The sequence below is a fragment of the Eulemur rufifrons genome, chromosome 14 (genome assembly GCF_041146395.1).
Source record: "Eulemur rufifrons isolate Redbay chromosome 14, OSU_ERuf_1, whole genome shotgun sequence".
In the NCBI taxonomy this organism is placed as follows: Eukaryota; Metazoa; Chordata; class Mammalia; order Primates; family Lemuridae; genus Eulemur; species Eulemur rufifrons.
The window spans coordinates 25461554-25488495 of NC_090996.1; the positions used below are offsets into that span (position 1 = coordinate 25461554).

Consider the following 26942-nt stretch of genomic DNA (forward strand, 5'->3'; position numbering starts at 1 on the left):
CTGACTCTGACAGCCACCAGGGGAGAAGATGGTGTCATCTGGACTCTGTTAGATGCTCAGGAAACTGCCTCTTAGTGGCAGGAATGCGACACGGATACCCAGTTAATTCCCACATTGTTATTTACACGGTAAGAGGGGATTCAGGGGAGAAGAAACACAGCAGAACTTCAGTGGAAGTAATCAAGTAGGGACAAATTTACATTTGTCCTGAAAATATACATATGTCACTGCTTGGGGACCACAGTAGCTGGCTTGCCAGGCCCCGCTCACGCCCGTGGCTGCGCCCCGACCGCACCTGGGGGATGATGGTGATCTTGACGCGGAGGTCGTGCAGGCCGATCTTGGCGATGTTGACGCCATCGATGACGATCTCCCCCTCGGCAGACTCGTTGATCCGAAACAAGCCCAGGGTCAGGGATGACTTCCCGGCTCCTGTCCGCCCCACGATGCCAACCTGCGGGATGGGATGGGCCCAGGGTAAGGTAGGACCGCTGGTAGGCTGGGGTGCCCCTGCCCCACTCAGGGGCTGCCCAGGCAGTTCAGCCATCTGGTCGACCCAACTCCTGCCGCCACCTTCCGAGAGACACTCTTTCAGGGGCTGTTTTGGCCAAGGTCAAGAATGACTCCCCTCTCTTTGCCAGGCTCCCCAAGGAATTAATCAGCTCTTTTTATAAGTTACTAGGGACCTTCAACGAGGCAGACGTAAGGCAGACAGACCCCTTTTGGTAGGACCCGGCCTCCACCTGTCTTCCCTTGTGGGAACGGGGCTCCCCTGTTAATGGCCAAGGACGGACAGTCCTGACCTGCAGTCTCGATTCTGTTGCTCATCTGGGCCTGAGTGGTGGGCTTCACGGAGCACGTGCCAAAATGCCACGACGGAAGGTGAGCCGCCGAGACTCAGTGAGAACATCGCCCACCCTGTCCCTCGCTATAAGTCAGAGAAATTATCTCCTGGGAACAGAACATCCCGAGCCTCGTGGCAGGGCAGGTTTAGCACGACGAAAGCAGCACTGGCCCTGGCAAACGGCCAGAAAGGCCTTGGGCTGATTCCCGAGGAAGGTCTCAGGGTGAGGACGCCTCCCAGGAACAGCTTGGAACCACGGAAGGTTCCAAAACTCTGACTTTCACACTTCCCTTGAGCCATCCCTAGTAGTGACGGTGACATCTTATTCTAGAGTTCGGAAACTCGAATGCCATACAGGGGCCAGGCATCCCACGAACGGGGCAGGGACCAGGACGGACTGCGAGCTCCTATCTTATCCAGCAAGAGCCAGGGGTGGGCGGGAGGGGGATGGGCCCAGTGCTGTCAGATGTTCTGATCTTCCCAGAAAAGCAGGAAATGGATTTTCACCTAAAATGTTCCAGACTACTATTTGCAACTTACTCAGGTGTCTCCCAAAACATACCTGCGGGCCCCGTTTGGTTTTCAGACCACCAGTTTGGGATCCTGCTGGGACTCTCTGAACACCTTTCACTACCATAAGCTGCCTGCTGTCCCCTAAGAGTGACTCAACCCCGGGGTGCGGGGCTGTGACCGGCTGGGGAAATGCCACAGCTGGATTCACGTCCCGGTGCCCAACTGTGAATGGTGGAGGGAGGAAGGAGGGAGAAGGAGGGGAGGAGGGAGGGAGGAGGAGGGGAGGAGGGAGGGAGGAGGAGGGGAGGAGGGAGGGAGGAGGAGGGGAGGAGGGAGGGAGGAGGGAGGGAGGAGGCAGGGCGGGCACCCACCTTTTCCCCCCCGTTGATGGTGATGTTGATGTTCTTCAGGACCAAGTCCAGGTCCTCCCGGTAACGCAGGCCGTAGTTTCGGAATTCCACCCGGCCCACCTGGGGCCAGGTGCTGGATGGAGCCGTCTCCTGGATCTGCCAGGGAGCCTTGAATCACAGCGGGGGTGGCGGGGAGAAGAGCATAAGGGACCCCAAGTCCATCCCACGTGTCACTGCCCAACGTGAACTGGCCTCGGGGAGCCCCCTGCCCTCCCCTCCCCCTGGGGCTCGCTCTGCCCGGAACGCCCTCCCCAGACCGCCCCGTGGCCGCTCCCTCGAGTCCCGCAGATCTCGGGTCAATCGGTTGCGAGTGCCCTCCTGGGCCGCTTCAATCTCCCTCAGCACATGCAGCCTCCTGGGCCCACCTGCTTGTGCATTCTGTCCCCCGCACCCTCTGGGCCATCCACGCGGTGTGGACAGGCTCTCTAGCGTTCGCTGCTGTGTCCCGGGGCTCAGAGCACAGAGCAGATGCTCAGGACACATTCGTGGACTGACCAATGAAACGAGCAGCCTGCTCTGGGCAGACACGAGAGGGAAGGGGGTCGCCCCAGCGGGAGGGCAGCGAGCGGTAGCCGTAACAGCGAGAGGTCTCCACGTCCCAGGCCCTGTGCCAGTGACTCCAGCACGTCATCTCACTCAACCCTCACCACGATCCCGGGAGCGGGGTCCTTCCTCTAACCCCGGCTTCCACACTAGGCAACTGAGACGCAGGGAGGGCAGGTGACTTGCCCAGGGTCACACAGCCCCTGTTCTGAAAAGCCTCTTAGTTCAGTCCAGCATTCCCCGAGGCCCGAAACTGGGTGTGGTCTGGGCCCAGCCTGGTGGCCGCAGCCAGATGCGAACTCACGTCCCTCCAGGGGCCGAGCACAAGCAGACCGTGAACCTGGCTGCACGGCCTACGGACACAGCTCACAGCAGAGGAGGGCACGGAACAAGAAAGTGTCCGTCACCTTTTGGGCAAGAATCTCAGCTCCTTTGAGGAAGCTCTGTATGTAAGAACAGCATTTTATACCGAGCGCTGACAACGCACTGGGTGCTCAGCGCTGCAGACGGATGACGTCACCTGAGCCTCAGCGCAACGCCAGGGGGAGGGGGGGGCTACTGTTATGACACGTGGATGCAGAGAGGCTCTGGCTAAAGGGCCCCTCACGGAGTAACAGGCAGATCCCGCTGATGTTAAAAACAAAAAACCGAGCAAACGTGGGAACGTACATGTATGAATACACACAAGGAAGGTTCTGGAGGAAACACAGAAACCCGCTAACAGGGGCCCCTTCTAGGGAAAGAGCATGATGGAGGGGATGGGATGAGAGAACTTTCACTCTTCCACCTCCAAAACCTTCTTGCATTAGTTTTCTTAACAAGCACACCTCCGTTTTGTAATTAAGTACATACACAAAGAACACGTGCTGTAAGAACCTAGTGAGAGGCCTTGCAGACAAGTGGGTGGAACTGTCTAAAGACACAGAAACACGCACACGCATATACTGAACAGTGGTGGGACCACAGTTCATCTGTACTTTCTCCTGCATTTGTCTAATACACTCTTATCTAAAAACATAAAAGAAGTAAAAACAGGTGGGATGCTTTTTAAAACTGAATTCAACTGAACTACGTGCTTTAAATGGGTATGGCATGAATGATAGCTCAATAAAGCTGCGATAAAAACTAACGAAATACCCTGTAAAAATACGTCCCACTTTCGGTGGGAAGCTCCCAGTGTAATGTGCTCTTGCTTCCACAGGGGGGCACCAGCACCACTCTGAACAACGCTGGCCCAGGAGGGGTGACCTGGTCCACCCAGGAGGAACAGGGAAGCACTGGGCACAGGTGACCTCTGGGAAGCCCTCAGGACAGATCTTTTTCGTGGTGTTATCAAAGCTCACTGCGACCTCCAACTCCTGGGCTCAAGCGATCCTCCTCCCTCAGCCTCCCGAGTAGCTGGGACTACAGGCATGTGCCACCATGCCTGGCTAATTTTTCTATTTTTAGTAGAGACGGGGTCTCACTTGTGCCCAGGCTGGTCTCGAATTCCTGAGCTCAAGCGATCCTCCTGCCTCGGCCTCCCAGAGCGCTGGGATTACAGGTGTGAGCCACCGCGCTCGGCTGACAGATCTTAACCCAGGCCTCGGTCTCACTCCCTGGGGGAGTTTCCGGGAAGGCAGGTGGCACCATGGCACGGACACAAATCCTGGGTCCCCCATTTACCGGCCATGTGATCTCGGGCAAGTACTTTCACTTCTGTCTCTAGTTTTCTCACCCGTAAAACGGGGATGATATTAATAGCATCTGAATCATAAGGTAAAGATGAAATGAATTACTCTATGGAAAACGTTGAGGACACCGCCTGACACACGACAGGGCACGATGTGTGTCCCTGTCATTATTGGCAGGAGGGGGGATGCCGGTGTCACCAAGCGTTGTTGTTGTTGTTGACATCATCATCCCGACTACAGCTGCCATGTGGTGTCAGGGCACGGCAAGGCAGCTATTGGGGGGCGACGTGGCATCAGTCTGGAGGCTTGGGTCCTGGTCCCCGCTGTCCCGCTGAGCCACGTGGGACCTAAGTCAGCCATCATCCCTCCCCCGGTTCCCTTTCTCTTCATCTATGAAGTGGGGCCTCGGGTCCTAGGGTTTCCCAGACTTCAGTCAGTTCCTCACCACGTCATGATTTCTGCAATATCCCTGTCTCGATTCTCTTGCTACTTACTTTTAACACTTTGAGTCAACTCACTTGTACTTTATTTCTCAACTTATCTTAAAAGGAAAACTTACTGCAATCACAAATGGAAAACTAGTGTTATTTTCCATAACAGAGGTCTCCCGTACATAACAGATTATTTTTCTTAGGCAGAGGTGGCCCACTGAAGCCTCTGAGCCTGAAGGCCGCTGTTTATCTATCTGTTCAAGGGAGATAATCTCAATTATTAAGGTGTTAAAGACCTTCTAGCACCAAACTAAGTCTTGCTCTGTGACTTCATCAAAAGATATGAAACAATTAGAGAAGGAAAAACTTCTTCATTATGTGATGAACGTTGTCTCAGTGCCCCGATGCATCCCATAACCCAGGATACAGGCACTCCATGTCCTGGAGAAAGACAGGATGATTGTAAACTATTTTCCCACCCTAAAACGAGGAGGTTCTATGTAAATGCTGCAAGCAGACCGCGTGAGCTGAGACGGACCTCTGCCTGGTGGGGAATCCAACTTACCTCCCGCTCAGCGGCGGAGGACACACGAGATACGGCCCAGAGGTCTCTCTGGGGTGAAGACACACTGAGGACAAGGCCAAGAGGACACCCGGGGGCCCTGCCTTACCTCCTTCTCTGTCTCCGAATACTCCTTGAGTCTCTCCACCGCCACGATGTTGGCCTCCGTCTCAGACCACATGCGAACCAGCCAGTTCAAGTACGTGGTGATCTGCAGGGAAAGAGTCGCATGCAGTCTCTAGAGCGAGCAAGCTGACTTCACTTTCCACCAGTGTGACTTACATGAAACGTTTCAGATAAGAAGGGACAGACATCAGCAACCCCACATACGGCCACGACTTGCCACACTGCATCCCTTAAGTAAGCACCACATTTTCCAATTTTCCAAATAACCCATCGGCCGTACAAGGTAATCAGAAAGGAAAATGCAAAATATTTTAAACTAGGTAGTAAGATGCAAGCACCATGTATCAAAATGTGTGAGATGCAGCTCAAACAGTGCTTAGAGGGAAACTGGGTTTTAAAAGCATTTCCCTTGTAGCTGGAAGCATCCTCTTGGGCCACTGAGGAGTCTCCTTGACGGACGGCAGAAATCCTGGCCACGTGTCCAACTCCTCTCCTGTCCCAGTGGGTCACCAGGCCCTGGCCCCACCCCTCCAACCCGCTCTCCTCTGCCTTCTCCCCTCCTCCTGCGAGAGTCCGAAGCAAAGGAAGCTGCCACCCGGCTCCCCCGTAGCAGACGTTAACACTCCGGCCGTGCGTGCCCGTCTTACCTGCAACGCGTAGGACACCGACAGGCCCACCAGGCCGGCGCTGAGGCTGTGCCGGGAGATCACCGAGAACAGGGAGGCGAACAGGACGATGCAGTTGCCAACATACTCCAGCCGCACGGCCAGCCACCTGCGAGAGGCACACGGGCAGGCGGACGGACAGACAGACACACACACACACACACACACACACACCACGTCAGCTTCCAGAGACCTGGCTTCTAGCTCACGGGGAGGGGTGGGGGCATCCTTTGCTACCGGAAGTGACTCCCCCTCTCTCTGTAGTTGCAGAGAGAGGCCTCCGGGGCCCTGCTTGTCTGAAACAGGCAGCCTGGCAATGGGGGAAAGAGGGCCGAAGGGACACGACGCAGGTAAGTCGTCACCCGTCTGGCAAGCCCCGGCGTCTATTTTTTTTTAAATTAATTTATTTATTTTTTAAGAAAACCAACGCTTTCACAGTGGGCAGGCCCCGGGGTCTACAACAGAGCTCTCCGGAGACAATCTTCCCAGGAATCTGAAGCTTTCCTTGTTAAGAACCAACTTCCTCTCACTGAAGCCTTTAAAAAAATACACCTACACTGAAATGCATTTAAAAAAAAATGTTCTTGAAATTCCCTACATACTAAGAAGCCACCAACTGTTAAGAGGCACGACTGACTGAAAGTGACTGTGACCGTGTCTCAGACTTCGGGCTAAGGTCAAGTGTAAAATAACTTGGCCCGGGAGGGAGCTGGGAGGGAAGAGAGAGACCAACCTCCTGTGATGTCCCCAGACCCTGCTCCTCCTAATTCCAGAAACTTTAAGATGCATTATTTTCCCTTTTAAAATATAAACAGATACCGTATTTGTTTAAAGCTAACTTTCATACTGTGTCATGTTAGCACCAGGACTGTTATTTTCAAGTTTTAAACTGTGCACGGAGCGGGCGAGGGAGACGGCAGCTGGTCCTTCCCAGGCAGCCCTTACAGTCCACGTGGTGATCTTCACGCGGGTGAGATGCTCCGACAGACACAGCCGGGGGGTGACAAACGCCCTAAAAATTCTGCAAGGGAAGTCGAGGCCTCCAGGAATTCAGGGTCTGCCCACCCGGCCACGCACTGTGGGATTATGGCGCGTAAGGAGGGCAAATTGTTATGGTCCCCTCCAGGGCACTGTGACTTTTTAAAGACATGTATCAGGATGCGAACGGGCGAGAAGGATGCTGTCTTAGGGGCAAGTCAGATGCTTCTCTAAACTCAGCAAATAATTAGCAAACTTCTGCCCCTTTGTGAATCGATGCTGTGTGTGTTTGACCCGCGAGACGGCAATCTCAGGTGATCCAGCTTACTATTAGTAAACTGTGTCACACCTACACGGGGTGCGTGACCACCCAGCCAAGAACTACGGCGCGAAAACGCTCAGTAGCAGAGTCTGTCGCTGCAGACCTGGCGTCACCAGGACGACAGTTAAAGGACGGCTCCGGCAGGGCTTTCTGCCTCGGGAAGGACTCTGTCCCTGCACTGAAATGCCCCTGGTGCCGCGTGGTCACGGCACTCCTGTCGGCGTCTGACGGCTAGTGTGACCTCGCCTCCCCCCATCTGCCCGTCCTGTCTGAGAGGGCCTGAGTTTGGCTTTGCACCCAGGAAGGGCACGGGGAGGTGATGGGGCAAAGGGACAAGGCGTTCGGAGGGCTTCCCCAGCCCCCGCGGGCCGCGCGCCCACCTGTTGGCCACGATGCTGGGGTAATAGGCCTTCTGGCTCTCGTCCACCTTCAGGTCGCTCTGGCAGATGAAGCGCTCCTGCTCCTCGAAGGCGCGGATGACGCTGACCCCCAGCAGGGTCTCGTTGAAGTGGGAGTACACCGGGGAGCACCTCACCGACTCGAGGCGCTTCAGCTGCCGGGAGGAGGCCACGTAGAACCTCTGCGGTGCGGGAGAGAACAGACGGCAGGAGTCCGCGAGGGTCCCCTCGTCCCGCCCTCCCAGGGTGGAGAGGCACAAAGTCTGGATAGAACCTGTGCCTCCAGGGGGCAAGATGCTGGCGCTGGGCTGCTCTAACAGGTGTTCCCGCTCACCCGTGAACCGCAGCCACAGTGACAATGACAGTGACAACAATGACAATGATGACCCACGCCACCTACAGCACACCGTCCCAGGCATCGTTCTGAGAACCTTCACGCACAGCAGTTCATTTAATCCTCACAAAACAAAACCTGCGCCGTGCTCCTTCCTGCTACGATGAGTAAACTAAGAAGCCACTTAACCTCCCCCCTCCCAGGGCCACGTGGCAGGAACTGGCAGAGCTGGCGTCTGAACCCCGACAGCCTGGCTGCCAAGTGCTAACTTCCACTCTAACCGGCGCTGCCTCTCCGGAGCCTGCAACCGCCAGGGTTCTATGTCCCCACTAGCGTGGGTGTAGGCACAGGTTTGGAGACGAACTGGACCTCAGTTCAAATCCTGCCTCTGCTGTCGATTAACATAAACGTGGCCAAAGCTTCATTTCTCAGGGCCTCAGTTTCCTCCTCCGTGAAATGACAACAAGGCCACAGCAACAGGTCACTGTGAGGATGACATGTAAGAGTCACAGTCTCACATGAGATCTATATATTTGCATGCACATGAGTTTCATGTATCATGCGGACATATGACGTCACTAAGCACAGTGCCTGGTAGTATTAGGTTGAACCGTAAGAAATGGCTGTTTTTGCAGGTGAGAAAGGGATGAATACCAGCAATTCACATGGTTTCACCTAACAGTAAGCACTCAGGTAGATGGTGACTGCTGTTGTCATTAAGTGACAGAATTATTCCGCCTGTGCATCACATCCCCTCAGCCATGACTGTGCCCACACAACGGCTGGTTCCGGCACACTCACCCGCGAGGATAAAGTAAATCTCGTCACCCCTCCCTCCCTCCAAGGCCTCCCAGGCTCCGTGGGGCCAACCACGCCCCCCCGCTGACCTTGTCCTGCACCCCCCCATCCCCGCGGGCCACCCGCTCCCACCACCATCTCTGTCCCATCCAGGCCGTTCCTCATCACCCAGCAAACGATGGTGCAAACGGTGCTTCCCGGGGGAGCTCTCCTGCCCCTGCAGCTCACTGTCACATCTCCTGGTCGAGGTGACACCACACCTCTCGGGCAGACGCATCGTCCGCTCTGCACCTGCCTCACCTGGGCATTCAGGCAGCACCGGGCACAGTTGCCCAGCGAGTCTTGCTGGAGACAACAAGAGGCAACGCCCGCTGGACGCTGTGAGGAACCGTGGGGCAGATGCCGGATTGGCCGTTTGAGGAAGCTGAGCTCTCCTGGCCTCAGTTTCCTCATCTGGACAAACAGACCCGGGGAGACTGGGGTTCCCCTTTCCCAAGGCAAGGCCCCTGCAACTGCTTGGCCGTGGCAGAGCTGGACGGACCAACAGAGGGCTGGCAGGAGCCTGGCCCCCGCCTCCTGCCCTGCGCCAGGTGCACCGGGCCGACTGGAGGCCGAGTCCTGCAGCAGGGAGCAGTGAAAGTAACCGGTGCCTTTCACGAGGCCTCTGCGCTCAGCAGCTGCTTTCTGGCTGACAGTCAGGCTATGGTAATTAAACCCTCTGGGGCCCCAGAAACTCCGGACGCTAACCCAGGGACCACACCACCCTGGCTGGTCTCGGGGGCTGCTCTGCTCACTCCTGGAATGCAGATTGGATGTCATCCCCATCCAGCAGTTCCCATCACCTTGAACGAAACCCAGACCCCTGGCATGGCCAAAGGCCCGCATGACCATCCCCACCTGACCCTTGACCTCACCTCCTCCCTTTTTTCTTTTTTTGAGACAGTTTCACTCTGTTGCCCGGGCTAGAGTGCCATGGCATCAGCCTAGCTCACAGCAACCTCAAACTCCTGGGCTCAAGCGATCCTCCTGCCTCAGCCTCCCGAGTAGCTGGGTCTATAGGCACAGCCACCACACCTGGCTAATTTTTTCTATTTTCAGTAGAGATAGGGTCTCGCTCTTGCTCAGGCTGGTCTCAAACTCCTGACCTCAAGCCATCCTCCCACCTTGGCCACCCAGAGTGCTAGGATTACAGGCATGAGCCACCGTACCTGGTCCCTGACTCTTTTTTCTCAATGTTCTAGGTGCAAATTCTTCTAAAGTATTTTACCTGCTCAACTTCCTCTACTTGTCACTGCCTCAGAATCTTAGTTACTAGAAAAATCTAACGTGAGACGAATTTCTGTTCAGGAATGATCTGATTTTTTTTAAAAAGTCATTCACTTCTCTAACTCTAGTCCAGGAGAACAAACTACCTCCTGGGCTGGGATTCCTCTTTCAGAGACCACGGCAGTGGCAGAGGCTCACGAGCACACACAGCCAGTGGACAACGGCCTGCCCTGTGCCGGGCCACGGCTGCCACCCAGACACCTCGGAGTGGTGTTCAAGGATGTCACACAAGCCCACAGAGCAGAAATGCCTCCTCCCAGCAACCCAGACGCTCCAACAGAACTCTGCACCATCTTCCCTCTTACGCTACCATTTTTATTAAAAGGACTTGCTTTCAAAACTAAAAGTAACATATACTGAGCCTCAACATGTTCATCTGTCAAATGGAAACACAAGCCATACTGCAGTAACATGAGAAACCACACATGTTCACAGAACACATGGTAACACCTTCTGCTGAACGCATGAGGCTGTGACTGACGGCCTACACGGTGTCCCCGTTTTCCTGGGAACTGCACTGTGTCCAGGTACAAAACTACACTTCCCAGCCTCCCTTGCAAACAGAGGTGGTCATGTGACTAAGTTCTGGACAACCAGAAGTACAGCAGTTCCCCCTCAACCAAAGGTTTCACTTTCCCCCGGTTTCAGTTACATGCGGTCAACTAAAGTCCAAAAATACTAAGTGGAAAATTCCAGAAACAGTAAGTTTTAAATCATGGGCCCTTCTGAGTCGTGTGAAGAAATCTTACACTGTCCTGCTCCGTCCCACCCAGGACGTGAATCATCCCTTTGTCTGGCGTGTCCACGCTACTGATACTGATACTACACACTCGGTAGTCACTTACTGTCCCCCTTAGCAGGTCAACGACCGCAGCCTGCAGTGCTCGTGCCCAGGTAACCCTGTTTCACCTAACAGCGACCTCAAAGCGCAAGAGTGTAGTGACGCTGGCATATTGTTGTAGTTGTTTTACTTTATTATTACTGTTGTTAATCTATCACTGTGCCTACAAATTAAACTTTATCGCAGATATGTATGCATAGGGAAAAACATAGTATATATAGGGGTTGGTACTAACTGTGGTTTCAGGCATCCACTGGAGGTCTTGGAACACATCCCCTGTGGATGGGGGAGACTGCTGTATTTAAACGGATAGTGCTGATTCAGTGAACATACGATGCTTTCCCTTGTCCCCCCTTCCTCTGTCTCGCTGTCTGAACTACAGATGTGATGGCTGGAGCTCCAGCAGCTATTTTGGACCACGAGATCAACTTAAGAATTGAAGACTTGTGCAAAGTGGGTAATATTTTAAAATATTAAAAAATAAATAAAAGGAATCTGGGATCCTAACAAACTCATGGAGCTGCCATAGCAGCCCTGAATGGACTACTTCTAAATTTCTGTTAAGACAGAGAAATAAACAAACACCTATCTTGTTTAAGCTACTATTATTCATGTCTCCGTTATTTGCAGGAGGCTTAGGAATTAAAGAATTTTATGCTTAAGGAAATTTTATTAATGAAGATGTCTTCATAGGTTTTGTTTCCTTTGCTAATTAATTTATGGCTAGAAAAATATAACCTATTAGGAAAAAAGTCCTTTTGGTTATTGCAAGCTAAAAATATTCAATTTAGGTATGCAAAACTGACAGAAACGAATCTAAACCCTCCTCAAGCAAATCCTCAACAGCTCCACGCCACTGCAATGGTGAGAGGAAATGACCCCTTAGGTGACACGGGAGCACCAGACACAGTGGGGCTCACCCTGGACACCAAGACCCCAGCTCGTACCTGGACAAAGAAGTAGAGGAGGCCCAGGGGCGGGATGATGACAGCGGCGATGGGCGTGGCCAGCAGGATGATGATGCAGGCGCCGATGACATTGAACATGGAGCCCATGAACATCTTGATGACCTGCGGGATCATCGAGTCCACCGTGTCCAGCTCCTTGGAGAAGCGGTTCACCAGGTTCCCGCTGGGCGTGCGCTCAAAGAAGCTCATGGGCGACCGCAGGACGTTGTGCAGCAGATTCAGGTGCAGACGGCGGGAAGCAAAGATCCCCCCGATGGACACCGCCATGGAGTAGCCACACACGGTGATACCTGCAAGCACTCTGGAGTTAAACCCGGCAGCGGGGAAGGGGCCGGGCGCGGTCGCACACTGCAGGGAGTGGCCAGGTGGACAGAGCAGGCCTGGACTCCCAACTTCTAAGAATAACGATGGTGGCTATTATTTAGAGAGCACTTACTATGTGCCAAGCACTGTGCTAGGGTTTTACATGTATCTGATTTTTACTATGACTCTAAGTTCTATTTTGCAGCTGAGAAAACTGAAGCCCAGACAGGTGCATTCCTTTGTCCTCAATATTCTCAGCCAAAGAGAAGCAGAGCTGGGATTTTAACTCACACAGCCTGCTCCAGAGTCATGCTCGCAACCTGTACGCCCTGTTCCTCTAGACCTGCACTCTCCGAAAGAACCTTCTGCAGTGAGAGGAATGTTCTATGTCTGTGCCGTCCAGTACAGTAGCCACGACCAGCCACTGGTGGCTACTGAGCACTTGAAATGTATCTAGTCCAATCAAATAACTAAATTTTAAATTTTCTTTAATTTTAATTAATTGAAATTAAAACAGCCACTCACGGCTTGCGACTACCATACTAGAAAGACATCATTGTTCCAGACCAGATACTGTTGCTGTGTGAGCCCAGATAAACACCACACCCTCTCTGTTCTCTACCTTCCCTCAATTATCATTTGGAGGCCACAGCCCTCTGCCCTAATGGCAGGAGGAGGGGAGGCTAAGGATTGAGAAACTCAAAAAATCTTATGTCTGCCCTCCTAGCGATGTTTTTTCCCAAAGCCATCTCCTGGAGACCATGAGACATTTGTGGCTTCTCCAAACAGCCCACACGGTAGGGCACTGTTCTTTCCAGAGTGGCAATTTCACAGGGACACGGGTTTCTATCTTGGCCTCTTTAATCAGGGAGAAACCAGAGAGGCGTGGGCTAAAATGACAGGCTTGGAAGCCAACACCGCCAACTCCTATCTCTGCAACCCCCCAGCCAGGGGACCTTTGAGAGGTCATCTAACCTCTCTGCACCTCAGTCTCTGCCTCCATGAAATGAAGACAATGACGTTTACCTCGGAGCACCATGAATGTGAAGTCCCTGGCTGGCGATGCGCTTGGCATGCAGGAAGTACTCAAACGTGTCACGCATATGCATTTATTGTATACATGTGCACATCAGACATTTAATGTACGTGGGTGGATGTAAATGCAGTTTTTTGAGCACATAAATGCAGCTCCTACGCTGCACAGTGCAGACGTTAAGTCTTCAGCCAGACTGTTCATGCAACGCCAGCGCTGCCACGTAGTAGCTGTGTGACTCTGGGCACTTACTCAACCTCTCTGGGCCTCCCTTTCTGCATCTCTAAAATAGGGACAATATTAGCCCCTACCTCACAGGATTGCTACAAGGATGAAATAAGTTAAAACATAAAAAAGTGTTCAGAGCAGAGCCAGGTATCAAGTAAATGCTCTGTAAATATCAGCTGTTATTAACAATGCCGTTGTGTTTAGGGACCACCACAGGACCACGAAGACGGGTATACAGCAGGGTTTCTCAACCTGATTACAATGAAAGTTATCTCCAAATATTGTCAAATGTGCCCTGGAGGATGACACTGCTGATGGTTCACAACTACAATTATAAACTAATCTCCACAAATGAGACGTCACAGAAGCTCTGTCACCCTGACAAAGAAACAGGGGCAAGGGGTTCCCCCAAACTCACGAGGCTCCCGGTGGCCTCTGCTCTCAACCTTCCTCATCTGTAAAATGGGCACACTAAGCTCTCCTCCGTTCTCCCTCCCCCAGCCCCATGAACAAAGCATTCATGGAACATTCCTTCTACAAGTACTTGAGTGTCTACCACGTGACAGGTGCTGTTTAGCTGGGTTTGGCTTCGTTTGGGGACTCACAAAACCCTGAGGACTCAGGGGACCCAGTTCTATCATGAGACACGAAGCGAGGACAGGAGTCCCAACCAGGTGGGCTGGGGGCGGCGGCACCCACCTTGCGAGATGCCCAGGGCTCCGTAGACGCTCAGGCGGACTTTCGTGTGCTCCTGGGTCCCATTGACGATCGGGTCGTCGGTCCAGAGACTGAGCCAGTAGTTAGAGGCCAGGGCGGCCACGTTGTTACACAGGAAGAGGAAGATGCTCAGGAAGGAGATGAACACCCCGATGGCCTTCATGTAGTCCCAGTACACGGACAGCTTGACCTGGAGGCCCGGGAGAGAAGGCAGCGGATCAGATGCACCCACAGTCGGGGCTTCGACAGCAGCAGTGCGGTCCGAGCCGCCTCCGTTCTCCTGCCTAGAACATCCCCCCCACCCAGTTATTCGACAGAGTCGAGCTCTCTGCCCTCAAGGGGCTTCCAGTTGAGCGGCTAGACGGGCTTCCATCACATCATCACCCAGACACGTGCGCGACACTGAGAAAGGCTGAGAACGGCCTCACATCCGAGACAGGGCAGTCTGCTCAGGCCAGAGCCCCGGCCCAGACCACAGGGCTCGGCTTCGCCAGTCTCCAGGCATCTGTCCTCGTGTCCGCTCACTGGCAAGCTTTCCATGCCACGCTGTGGGTCTCGACAACCGTCTCACCCCACAGCCTAGCTGCAAGGTAAAGGCGAAAGGCAGGTCTGACGTGGAACTTACACGACTGACCCTTCCTGTGATCTTTTGATTTTTCTTTTTCAAGTCTCTGTTCTGGAAACTGGAGTCGCTGGGTGGCCGGGGGAAGGGACTCGGAGGGGAGAACATGTTTATTTCACCATTTGGCTTCCCCACGCAGCCACGCTGCCTGCTGTCCCTGGAACTCGTCCACAGGGGACCCCTTCCTCACGTGCAGTGGACCGTGGAGGGCGCAGGGGTCAGGAATGACCACGCGTGCTGAGCCAGGTCCACTCTGGCTCTGACTCTCACACGTGACAAGCCTGCTGGCTTCAGTGTCCCTCGACTATAACACGGGACAACACTGAGACCATCTCCTCTAGAGATTAAGTGAGAAATAAACGAACCTGCCATCTCTGGCCCTTCCTTCCCAAATCCTTGACTTCAGGTAATTTCTCTGGCTCCCTGGAGGGTAAGAGCAAGGTGAGAGGGGACACAACCATCACCTCTGCCCCGGGCCACAGCCCTGGCTGTGACGACAGGATGGGGAAAAGCTGGGAGCAGAGGGCCCAGGAGGCTCTGGACACACCCAGGGAGACGTAAGAGAAAGTCCCCGAACCTCACTCCCTGCGCCACCACCTTTCGTGGGTTTTTTTTTATTTTTTTATCTGTGTGTTTATTTTTTTACTTACTTCAAAAGGCCCATTCCCTATTTTTTTTTAACATAACCACATTTATTTTTAAAAATAAACTTTGGATCACTCCCATAAATGGAAAATTATGGACACCTGCCCAAAATAGATGATCTTTGAAAAAAAAATACAATAAAACAAGAGCTTGAAACCTGCTCCCCTTGTCAAAAAGAGAGGCTCGCAGTTGTCAGGTATCAAAGACAGGCCAGCACCCAGCTGAGACTTTCTCAGGATATAATCGTACGGACTAAAAGAGAAATGAAAAAGACACAAAAAATATTCTTCTGCTCCATCCAATGCTCTTTGGTGCTGTCTCTGCACAACCTGAAGCCACCTTGTGCACAGGTGATTTAAAGCACCCAGGTTGCCTGCAGGTAACAGGAACCTCAGAGCTGCTCAAAGCCAGGGGGCAGCCAGCAGAGCAGAGACTGCGAGTGCCAACCCTGGAGTCTGACTGCGGGGGTTCAAATCCCAGCTCTGCCACTCACCAGCACGACCCTGGGTAAGTCACTCAGCCTCTCTGGCCTCGGTTTCCCAGCGCTGTGAACAGCACCTTCGCAAGCCAGGTGGGCCAGATACGAGAGTTCACACAGACAACGCACCCGGCACAGTGTGCGCTTGGTGAACCCGGGTCGCCGGCACTGCGTAGGCAGCCGGGCCTCACCTGCCCGGTCTGAGCCTTGTCCGCCTCCACCAGCTTCCAGGTCTCCTCCTTCTTGGCCCCGGCCTTCTGCAGCTCGGCCGTGCTGTGGTGGTGCCTGCCGACGTCCCCGCTGTAGGAGGAGGAGCTGCTGAGCTGTCTGGGGAAGGGAAGCACGGGGATGTCAGCCGCACGGACGCCTCGGGCAGGGCCAGCGGGTCTGAGCCAGGGCTGCGAGTGCATTTGCAAGCTCACGCGTGTGCAGGCACACCCCACGTCACTGTCACTGCTCAGGGTGAAAGGGAACGTCTCGGGCAGGAATGACAGCTGTGGGCAATGCCACCTACGATGCTCTGACCGTCTCGGCGCCCAGGCACCTTCCTCCCTCAAGGCCACGTCTGTAAACCACAAGACTGAACCGGTTTGGTACTTTGTCTTGTTTTTCATTCTGTTTTCTTTTTTGGATCTTTTTCATTTTGAAAGATGACCAACCAGCCCTCTCAACTTATTTTATCTTTTTAAAGTTTTTTTTTAAATGCTGACTTTTTGGAAAACTTTATTTGCGTGTAATTTCAAATTCATAGAAAAGTTGCAAGAATAGCACAACAGACTCTAATATCCTTTACCCAGATTCACCAGTTCTTCACATTTTGCCCTATGTGCTTTATCATTCTCTTTACATATACATGCGTGTAAATTATCTGTATCTCTGTGCACAGATGTAAGATCTTTCTCAATCTTTTGTCATTTTATTTTTGGTGCTAAAATATATTAAACATAAAGGTCCCAAAATATATAAAACAGATACCACGTGTCACCCACAAGTAACAAATGGTAACGCTTTGTCCTATTTGCTTTATCTTTAAAAAAAAAAAAAAAATTAGCTCATTAGACAAGCACTAATGCCATGGACAAAATTAAACATAGAAAATATTTTACTCTTTACCGTTCTTTTTTCCCTCTCCCCTAACCCCTAGAGGTAACACCTCAGTTCCTTCTAGGAACAGTAAGTCACTGTTACTTGTGACTGTTTTAAATCAAACACTGGTTCTCAAATCCCGAATCTCCCAGGCCCCTCTGGGTGACCTGAGCGAAGATCCGCACCATGTAGGGAACCCGAGTGTCAGAGGCGTGGACGGATGGCTAAACCACGAGGCCCGTGCCAGTCATGCCACCTGGCAGGGACAGCGCCCGGCTCCCCCTTTGGGCCTCTGCGCTCTGGAAAGTGAGACCCGTGGAGGATTCGGGAGGGGAGGCAGAACGCCCACATTGCCCGGACCCCAGGGGAGCCGAGAGCGTCTTTTGGTGCGTTAGGCCTCGCAGCTGGCACCCCTGGGGGGCATAGCAGGGTCCTCGGGACCCGGCCTCCCCCGGCGCTTACCTCTGCAGCTGCCTGCCGGCGGCGTCCATCACCAGCACGCCGTTCTCCATCTGCTTGGCCTCTTTCCCCGGACTGCCGACACCCGTCATCCCTGGTAGCAAAAGGAGAGACAAAGGGGGCAGTTGGGGTTTCAGGAGCCAGGGAAGACCGTCACGGCACAGAGGAGACAGCTGACAACCTGGCCACCAGGAAGCTCAGAAACACAGACCTGCCCTGCTGAGGCCACAAGCCGCTGTCCCACTGGGGTGCAGGTGGTATCTGGAGCCAGGTCCCTTGGGGCAGGGATGGCACTTTCCAACTGTCCGACAGTCCCGTCAGCTGAGGGCACCGGGGCTGAGCAGGCGGCCTGCGCCAGCAGCGATGGGGAACACCCGGCTGTGCCCACAGTACCTGAGCATCAGGCTCTGCTAACAGGACTGGGATGCGGGACCCACACGGGGGACGGAGCCCACTAGTCCCCAAGCATCCCAAGTAGGAGTGATACCCAAAATAAACAACCAGTATGACAAGGGTGTCAGCCAACAAGAGGCCCAGGGGCCCCTGTGGTGCCAGGAGTTAACCCTTTTGCTGCCGGATCATGGGGAGGTCCCGAGAATCCAGGGTAGGGGTCCCTGGGCAGTGGCTGCTTCCCCACTAACAGGGAAGCATTTCCATATTTGAACCACCGTGTCAACTTGGGAGTGGGCCCTTCCCCAGCTGAGCCTCAGATAAGACCCCAGCCCTGGCGACCCCTGGGATGCAGATTTAGGAGAGATCCTGAGAAGGCCAGCGTGGCAGGCACCAGCTGGCTGCCTGCCCCAGCCCCAGGAAGAATCCACCCAGCATCAACGATCATCACAGAACGTCACCGACGGTGACAGCAAATACTGACTACGTGAGCGTCAGGCACCGTGCGGTGCCGAGACAGATCAGCTCCCTTCGCCTTCACGACGACTCGGTGATGCGTTACTGTTCACCTGCTCTGCACGGACCTGCTCCCTGCCTGGTAACAGGAGAGAGAACAGCACAAGCCGGGCACCACAGGCCAGGCCCCCCGAGAGGTGGGGAGAGAAGGTACAAAGGGGATAAACACGCAGCCAGCAGGCGGTCAGGGGGACCCTGGGAACGCGCTGATGTGACACAGTAAAAGCAGACTCCAGAAAGGCAGCCACCGCCCTCAGGTGACAGCGACAGGGAGACACAGACAGACGGGAAGGGAAGGAGGGGCAGGGGATGGGCCCTGGCCTGGGGGCAGGTGCTCTACAGATGAGTGGATGCCTGCCCAGCCCGGTCCCTGCAGGGACTCTGAATTAGAATGCAGTCGGGCAACTGGGACGTGAGGCAAGGGCCTTCTCAATTCCTAGCTGTGTGCCTTGGGGGGCCGTGATAAACCTCTCTGGGCCTCGATGACCACATCTGCAGAACAGGAACAGCGGCAGACTCCACCCTCAGGGCAGGAGGGCGAAACGAGATCACTCGCCGGGCTTGGTGCAGCGAGTGCCGGTGACACAACCTCAAGGTGCTTACTGCCACATGCGTTTTGAAACGTGTTCTACAGATAATTCTGGGGCACAGCCAGGAGTGAGAACCACTGCCTTAAACAGTCCCTCTAATGTTAGCGTTTTTAATTAAAAAATAAAAAACAACACAAACCAAAAATAGCCACATCACTCAGGAAGGGGGATAACAAGCAGGACTTCCCATGTAGCCACACGCAGCCAGTACTCGTGCACATGCATGGCGCTGGAAGCCAGGCCTGGCCTTAGCTACCTTTCTCTGTGCAGGGATGGGATGCTCCGGGACACTCTGGGGACCCCTGTTCTCTAGGTGGCACACTGCAGACAGCCCCTCTCCCCGCCCAGCAGCCCTCGTGCCCTCCTGTAAGCCTCAGCCTCCCTTCTCCCCTGCTCGTCATGAGTGCAAACCACCAGGTCCCGACCGGCGCTTCCATGGTGGCCTGCGCAGCCCACCTATCAGTCCACAGGTGGGCATTCCAACCGGGGCAGCTGGAAAATTCTACCCTGCAAGGGGGAGGACCCAGAGTCTAAGAAGAGGACCATGAACACCAGCTGGTCCACCATCCTGTGGCCTTTTGAAGGAATTAGCTCTCCCCCTCTTCCCTGCAGCCTGTCAATCAGCACCCCAGGCTCCTTGAGCCAAGGAGGGGCCTGCCTGAGGTCACCCCAGCAGAGCCCTCTCCCAGGACCCTGAACCATCATCCGTGGTCTACAAGGACCAAAGACAGCTCATCTGTCCTGAAAGAGTCTGTCTAAATTCCTGGAGTTCCCGTTTCCTGAGGCCTGTTTGCTCAGCTTTGCCTTTGATTCCCAGGCTGCCCGCTACCCTTCCAGTAAACGCCCTTCTCTGTTTAAGGTGGCCCGAGTCGGCTTCTGTCACTTGCAATAGAGCCTTAGCCAGGACTTTCAGCCACACACTACCGGTTACCGAAGGCAGGATGGCCGGGTCCTCTGCAGCTGCTGCAATTCAGCCAGGGGACACCCCTCTCCTCGGGGCCCCGGCCGCCACCTGCAGCTCCTCAACACGCAATGATCACCCTGCGCTATCTTGGCCCAGGACTCGTGGGTGGCATCGTCCATCAAACTGTTACCATTTATCTCCATCTACCGTGTGCCAGGCATTTCACACCACCATCCCCTTTGAGGTGGCGGTATCGTGACCACGAAATAGGAACACTTAGCCACGGTCACCAGGCGGTGAGTGGGAGATCTGGAGACTCAAACTGCTCCACCCAGCGCCACCCACAATGCCTGGCACAAAGTAGGCGCCCGCTGAACGTTTGCCGAATGAACCAATGAGCAACGGGAGGGGCGCAAACGCAGCCACGCGAGGCCCCTCCCGAGGCATGCAGCGGCACTGCAAACCGGTCTGCGTCCTGCTGCTGCGAGCACGGCCCACCCCGGCCCAGCACCACTGACCTTCTTCCTCCGCGTCTGCCACCTCGCTGCCTGGGAATTCACGAGAACCAAGAAAGTATTAAGAACCGAGGCAAAACCCGCCCCCCTACCCCAAACCCCCACCGAAATGCCCAGAGGGAATGAACGCGCCAGCTTCTCTGCAGGGGAGAGACACGAGGATGGCTGACGCGTCTGCTCCATTCGTGCCTCAGTTTCCCCATCCCACACAGGCTGGGTGGATCCCTGACACTGCCCGAGACCAACCCCTTTCTCAAAGAGCCGTAACTGTGTTTAAACATAAATAGAGCTAGAAAAGCAACGTAGATCAACCTTCTGTCTTCGTGTCTGTTTTCACGGCAGCAAAGGAAAGAAACACAGTCTTCCAGCAGGGAGGGCAGGCGTGACACTGGGAGGTGACACGGGCCCCAGCTCCAGCCCGCAGCCTTAGTTCTTCGAGGACAGACATGGCTTCTTAGAGGCCCCAGGGAAGTGTACACTGAGCCAGCTGCGCATGGAGCCAAGAGAAGGGGAAGAGAAGGTGACGTGGCTCAGATGTCATTCTAGACCCTCCCTCGCGGGGATGGGGACCCCTTCTCTGGACTCTCATACGCCTTCAGGCACCCCTCCACCCCTGCATTTAGCACCATGATGTCCTCGAGTATTTAGTGTGTCTCCTCCCATCAGACTGTCAATTCTCAAGGGTACAGAGTGGGTCTTGTCCACCACTCTATTCCCGGTACCTGGTGCTCCAGGCTGCCAAGTATGGTTACACAGGATGTGCACTGCATAACTTGCGGGGTGGGGGGACCATTCCACATGGTGGCTCACATATCAGGTGGCCCTGCAGCACACAGCAGGCACTCTGTACACACCTGACGGGCAGATGGACAGACTGACAAGCCAACGGCACGTGAACAAGCAGAGCGGACTTTCCAATACCAGAAGGGGCACAGGCCAGCCACAGCCACAGCGCCCTCCCACAGCCCATACCTACAAAGCTGGTTTCTAAATCAGCCCTGAGAGAAATAGGTAAAGTCAACTCATATTTTCTTCTAATCTGGGATATTTGTGCAGCTGTGTAAAGATCCAAAGCCCCTTGACCTATCGATTGCTTATACAGAGTGAGCCTTAATCAAGGTGTAAATCATTCACTCGTTCATTTAACATGTTTACTGAGTGTCTACTATGTGCCAGGCACTGTTCTCAGACCTGGGGATGCAGAGTGACCAAAAAGCCCTCAGGGAGCTTAAATTCCGAGAGAAGAGAGAGATGACAGACAAACCAGAAGATCTAGAACTTACTGACAGGCAGTGATAATTGCTACAAAGAAAAACAAGGCAGGGGAAGGAGAAATGAATGGGGGGTGGGGGAGTGGGGAGACTGGAGAATGCTGTAAAATACTAAGAATTCTTTTTCTTTTTTTAAAGCAAACATATACAACCTGTCAGTCATTGAATGTCCCTTGAGTCCTCCCAGGCGATGGGTCACCCAGGTGATGGGTCTCTGATGGTGACAACTCAGGTGTCCTCCCTACCCTGAACCACACAAGTGCCGCCTCTGGTCCGCATACTCGGCTGCCAGCCCCGGCAGCAGGCACCTCAGGAGCCTCGCTGTTTATTCCACCAACACCGCCGTGACTCAAGAAGGTTCTGGAACTCTGCTTGGGCAAGCGCCAGCAGGCCGGCCTCCCCTGAGGGAAGAATGCAACTCACTGCTTTATAGTCAACGCCTCGTTTTTGACCAAAAACGGAACTGCCTGGCTACATCACCCCACCTCCTCTCCTGCGGCCTCGGCTCTGAAAGTTCTTCGTCCTCCAAAGAGGAAGAAACGCGGCCACTGAGGACAGCGAGAAGGAATGTGCCGCCTGCGCGACCGGCTCTCGGGTGGCTGTGCAGTGCCACAGCAAACCCTGTGACGTGGGGAGGTGCCCCCGACCCGGGGCTGAGGAGGGGACAGGAGGAGAAAGGAGGAAACTGCAAGGTGATCTCCATTGCGCCAAGGGAAAGGGCCTGGGTGGAAAAGACGCTGACGCTAACAGTGGCTGTGCCCCCCCGGGCGGTGGCAGAGCAGGAGGGATGTTCTTTTTCCTGATTCTTAACGCTCTTCGGCAGTTTGCAAATGTCTGTGATGACCACATACTGATGTTATAACCAGGAGAAAAAAAAACTGAGTGACAAATACTTGCCACGAGGTTGAGACACGGTTTCAGCAAGGCTTTGAAAAACGGCCACATGGATGGAATGAAGGCCCTTCTCCCAGGATGACAAGGAAAAAGAACCTGGGGCAGTGGAGTCGCAGCGTTTCAGGGCCCCTCTCCCTCGGTGTCCCGGGCACCGTGGAGGACGTTTAGCAACACCGCTGGCCTCTACCCACCAGATGCCAGCAGCAACCCCGGCTCCGGCGGTGCCGGCCAAAAATGTCTCCAAACGTTGCCAAATATCCCCGAGGGACGGGGGGCAAATTTGCTCCCCATTGAAAACTACCGCTGTAGGTTTTAGGTTTCTGAAAAAAAGAAACCGGAGTCATAAAAATGTTTTTCACTTTCTTTGTCATCCAGAAAAGTAAAAAAATAAGTAGATTTCCTAGAAATCAGTATACTAAATATCGCCGGGGGAGGGGTCAGTCTCTCCCCCTCCACAAGCCTGGCCCCCGTATGTCCGCCCTTCCCCGCCCCCCTGAGAAGGACTCCTCCCGAGCCGCATACCCCTCAGCCGGCTGCAGCCTGGGTGTTCTAAAAAAAGACCTGATTAATCCAACAAGGAAAAATGTTACCCTTTAGGAGGAGCCAAAAATGTGGTTCGAAGAAATCCAAGGTCATTGGCGCTTAGAGCCGGCTGAAGTTGAGCAAGACTAGACCCCAATGCCAAGACGCTAGAGACGGGGCCCCTCCGGAGAGGCGGAGAAAGAGGGGGGCCGCCCAGTTAGACTGAAGACCCACAGGCCAAGGCCTCAGCGCCCCGCCTGGCAGGAGGCGGGTGGCTGAACCCACAGAGGTGCTAGTGCAGTGGGTGGTATTTTCATCACCAAATTAAATGCTGATGCACACAAAAAATAAAGAAATTGGCAGCATTCTGTGTTTTGTATAAACTGTGCTGGGTATGCTGGCAGCTGGGGAACGAGCCCATCTGAGGCCAACAGAGTTTAAGGACATTCCTGCCTCACCTCGATGGAAAAGAGAGGGAGAGAGACCTCAATCTGGGCAAAGGATTCAGTTACACCCATACATGTTGATTTAAAAACCACAGAGGGTTATTTTTGCCTAAATGTAGCCCCGCCACGCAGGCTGGTGAAATACAGTGATTGAGAAGTTGCCACAGCTAAGAGACAGAGCAAGGAATTCTGCAGCAAGAGGAAACAGGCTAGACTGAAGGCAGAACTTTCCAACCGCAGAGGCACGAAGGTGCAGAAACTCATTCAAAGCAGAGAACTCAAAAGCTTAGGGAACGTCAACCGTCACCCATTGGCAAAACACAAAAACACTTTTCCTTTAAAACCTCCAGGACTCATAGCAGCATCACTCACAATAGTCAAAAAGTGGAAAGAATCCAAGTGTCCTTCTACAGAGGAAGAAACAAGATGTGGTACATCCATACAATGAAACATTCATTATTCAGCCATACAAAGACATGAAGCTACGACACCGGTGAACCTTGAACACACCATGCTAAGTGAAAGCAGCAGTCACGAAATTCCACATGTGAGATGATTCCCTTTCTACGAAATGTCCCCAACAGGCAAATCTACAGAGACGGAAAGTAACGTAGTGGTTGCTTAGAGCTTGGGGGTTGGGGGAAAACAGGGAGTGACTGCTAATGGGTTTCTTTTGGGGGTGATGAAAATGTTCTAAAATTGTGGAGACGCACAACTCTGTGAATATACTAACAATCGTTGATCGTACAGTTTACACGGGTGCACAGTACGGTACGTGAATTATATCTCAATAAAGCACTTACTGAGAACCACTAGGACTCCTGCAGCGGAACTCCTAATGCAGGGTTGTCAATCTGCCACCAAACGGCAGACTCAGAGACCACTGAAGGAGCCGAGGATGGGAAACTGAGCCCAGACTAGAGGTGCCAACCCCGCCAGCAGCTGCTGTGTGCCCTCAGGCCGGTCACTTCCCCTTTCTGACAGTCAGTGGCTTCCCACTGCACTTAGGCCAAAACCCAAACTCCTCCCTGGAAGCCGATCACCCGGCTGACCTCAGCCCCACCCATCCCCGGCCCACCGTGGTCTGGCCACACTGGCCTCCTTCTTGTCTCTGAGACAAGGTAAAGCTCACACTGGTCCTGAGGCCTTCGAGCTTGCTGTTCCCTGTGTCCAGAACACTGTTCCCGGCTCTTCTCCTTGCTGCCTCCTTCCCATGTCAATGTCCCCTCCTCAGAGAGGGCTTCCCTGACCACCCTGTCTGAGCCGTCACCAGGCTGTCCATCCCTCCGCATCCCAGGGTACTGCGTTTCTGTCTCCACAGCACATAAGGCTGTCTGAAGCCACCTTTAGCTGTCCATTGTTCACTGTCTTTTTTGTCCACTGGATTCTCAGGTCCATGAAGACAGGGATTTGCCCATAACTTCTGCAACGCTATCTCCCCAAAAACCAGCACACGACCTGTTTGGGGTTGAATTGTGCCCTCTCCCAAATGCACATGCTGAAGCCCCAGCCTGCAGCACCTCAGAATGCGACCTTATTTGGAAACAGGGTCACTGCAGATGTGATCAGTTAAGATGAGGTCACACCGGAGCAGGGGGAGCCCCTCCCTAATCCAATACGGCTGGTGCCCTTATACAGGGGGAAATCTGGAGCCGGGCACGCACACAAGGGAGAGCGCCACGGGGCTGTGAAGGCAGAGAGCGGGGCGATGCTACCACGAGCCAGGCAGTGCCAAAGACGGCCTGCAAACCGCCCGCAGCAGGAGAGAGGCCTGGGACAGATTCACGGCTCTCAGAAGGAACCAACCCTGCTGCACCTTGATCTTACAGTTCTGGAGGCCAAAACTGGGAGACAACGCATTTCTGTGGTTTAAGCCACCCCGTTTGTGGTACTCGGTTACAACAGCCCTAGGACAATAATACAAGGACTTAACACACAGCAGGTGCTCAGTGAGTCCCCGTTGAAGGACTGGGAACACGAACAGCAAACAGCTCCTTCTTGGCAATCCCAAAGGGGGCCCCATGCACAGACTGTGGTGTCAACCGTGCCCCTGGCAGTTATGCGACAGGACAGCCCTGGAGCCCTACCTGAGGACAGTCCATCTGAGCCCTGTTTGGGGACCAAATACATAAAAATCACACCCCACCCCCACAGGCCCAGGGAGCTTGTACTTAGCTCCTAAAAGAGGGAGATCAAAGCAGGACAGGTGACCTCTCTTAAGCCACAATCTTTTTAGCAATAGCTGAAACCAAATCAGGGTACCCCAGACCAAAGGTGGGGTCCCCTTTGGGGCCCAAAAAAAGCATCAGGTGACCTGTTCCCTCCCCATGTCAACACGGGTCAAAGCCCCCAGAAGGGAGTCGAGCAGAGGATCTTCTGAGATGCTAGTGTGACCCAGGAACAGAGTGGCCTGAGAGGCTGCAAACCAACCCCTGAACCTGAAACCAACCGAGAAGCGGATTCTCAGGAGTTCACCCCATGTGCTTCAAATAAGGTCAAGGTGAGGTCCCAGGCCAGAATTCTTCAGGGACCCAGTGGGCCCCTCTGAGACCATCCCACGTGCACAGTCCCAGCCTACTGTGACCTAGCGGATGCCAGGGACACGTCACCCTTCCAGGGTAGTAGTAACAACTGCTATCATTTACTCGACACTTGGGAAGTACCAGGCACCATGCAAAGGCTGTATGGGCATAATCATATTCAGTCTACACCACATGCCAGATGGCTGTTTCTGCTGTTGCACTTCTTTGGGGCTCAGAGGGGTGTGAAGGCCAGGCCTGAGGTCACACAACTGGAAAAAGGAGCAGTGGGATTCGAACCCAGGTCCCAACTCTGAGCCTGCAAGCTCAAGCACTGGCTTCACCTCCTGACTCTCGTATCTGCTCTGAGTTGCACATGTCCTTGGCTTCTCTCAGCCTCCGAGAGTCCCCATGTTTGTCATGAAGACCCTGAAGCTCTGCAGGCCCAAGGCCACATTGCAGGAAAGCGCAAGACGTGCCCTGGGGTCGGCTGCCCCGAAGCCTGGTCGGGAAACACGGGAGCCCTCTCAATTCGGCCCTGGAGGGGTCAAGACGATCCTCCCAGCTGGCTCCTGGCGGGGCTGGCCCAGCTCCCACCCTAATGCCCTGATGAGTCACCTTCCCAGCATGGCTGCTGGCAACTTCAAAGAGGCACATGTGGCCCTTCAAGGCGGCCCCCAAGGGGGAGGAACCCCAAGGCCGTCCTCACCGTCGTCCTCCGAGGCCTGCTCCTGCTCGGCGCTGGCGTACGTGCGCAGGAACTCGGCGAAGGCCCCGTCCCGGGCCAGCAGCTCCTGGTAGGACCCCATCTCGGAGATCTTGCCACCACTCATGACGATGATGACGTCCACCTGCGGCAGGTAGCTGATGCTGTGTGTGACCAGGATCCGCGTCTGCGGGCAAAGCGGAGACGCAGCCGTGTGAGCGCACACGCGTGAGACAGCCTGGCTCAGGGAGGAGGAATCAGCGAACACCTGGGGGGGCAGCGCTGGGGTCTGAAGGCGGAATGCCATCTGGGATGACAGCACACAGCAGCGGCGGAGTCTGCGTGTGCATCCCTGCGACACACGCG

The 26942-nt window shown here is 54.2% G+C and overlaps 1 protein-coding gene across 1 annotated transcript in view; it reads right to left on the bottom strand.

The window, feature by feature from the left end:
* Nucleotides 1-26942, bottom strand: part of ABCC1 (ATP binding cassette subfamily C member 1 (ABCC1 blood group)) — a 117101-nt gene that overhangs the window by 2489 nt on the left and 87670 nt on the right. Inside the window, exons 19-28 of the mRNA XM_069486886.1 lie at nt 26580-26763; nt 17307-17397; nt 15950-16085; nt 13996-14203; nt 11712-12022; nt 7448-7647; nt 5750-5876; nt 5086-5187; nt 1729-1875; nt 296-454 (exon numbers count right to left, since the gene is read on the bottom strand). Coding sequence (XP_069342987.1) covers nt 296-454; nt 1729-1875; nt 5086-5187; nt 5750-5876; nt 7448-7647; nt 11712-12022; nt 13996-14203; nt 15950-16085; nt 17307-17397; nt 26580-26763 — 1665 coding nt within the window. The remainder of the gene's footprint in view (nt 1-295; nt 455-1728; nt 1876-5085; nt 5188-5749; nt 5877-7447; nt 7648-11711; nt 12023-13995; nt 14204-15949; nt 16086-17306; nt 17398-26579; nt 26764-26942) is intronic.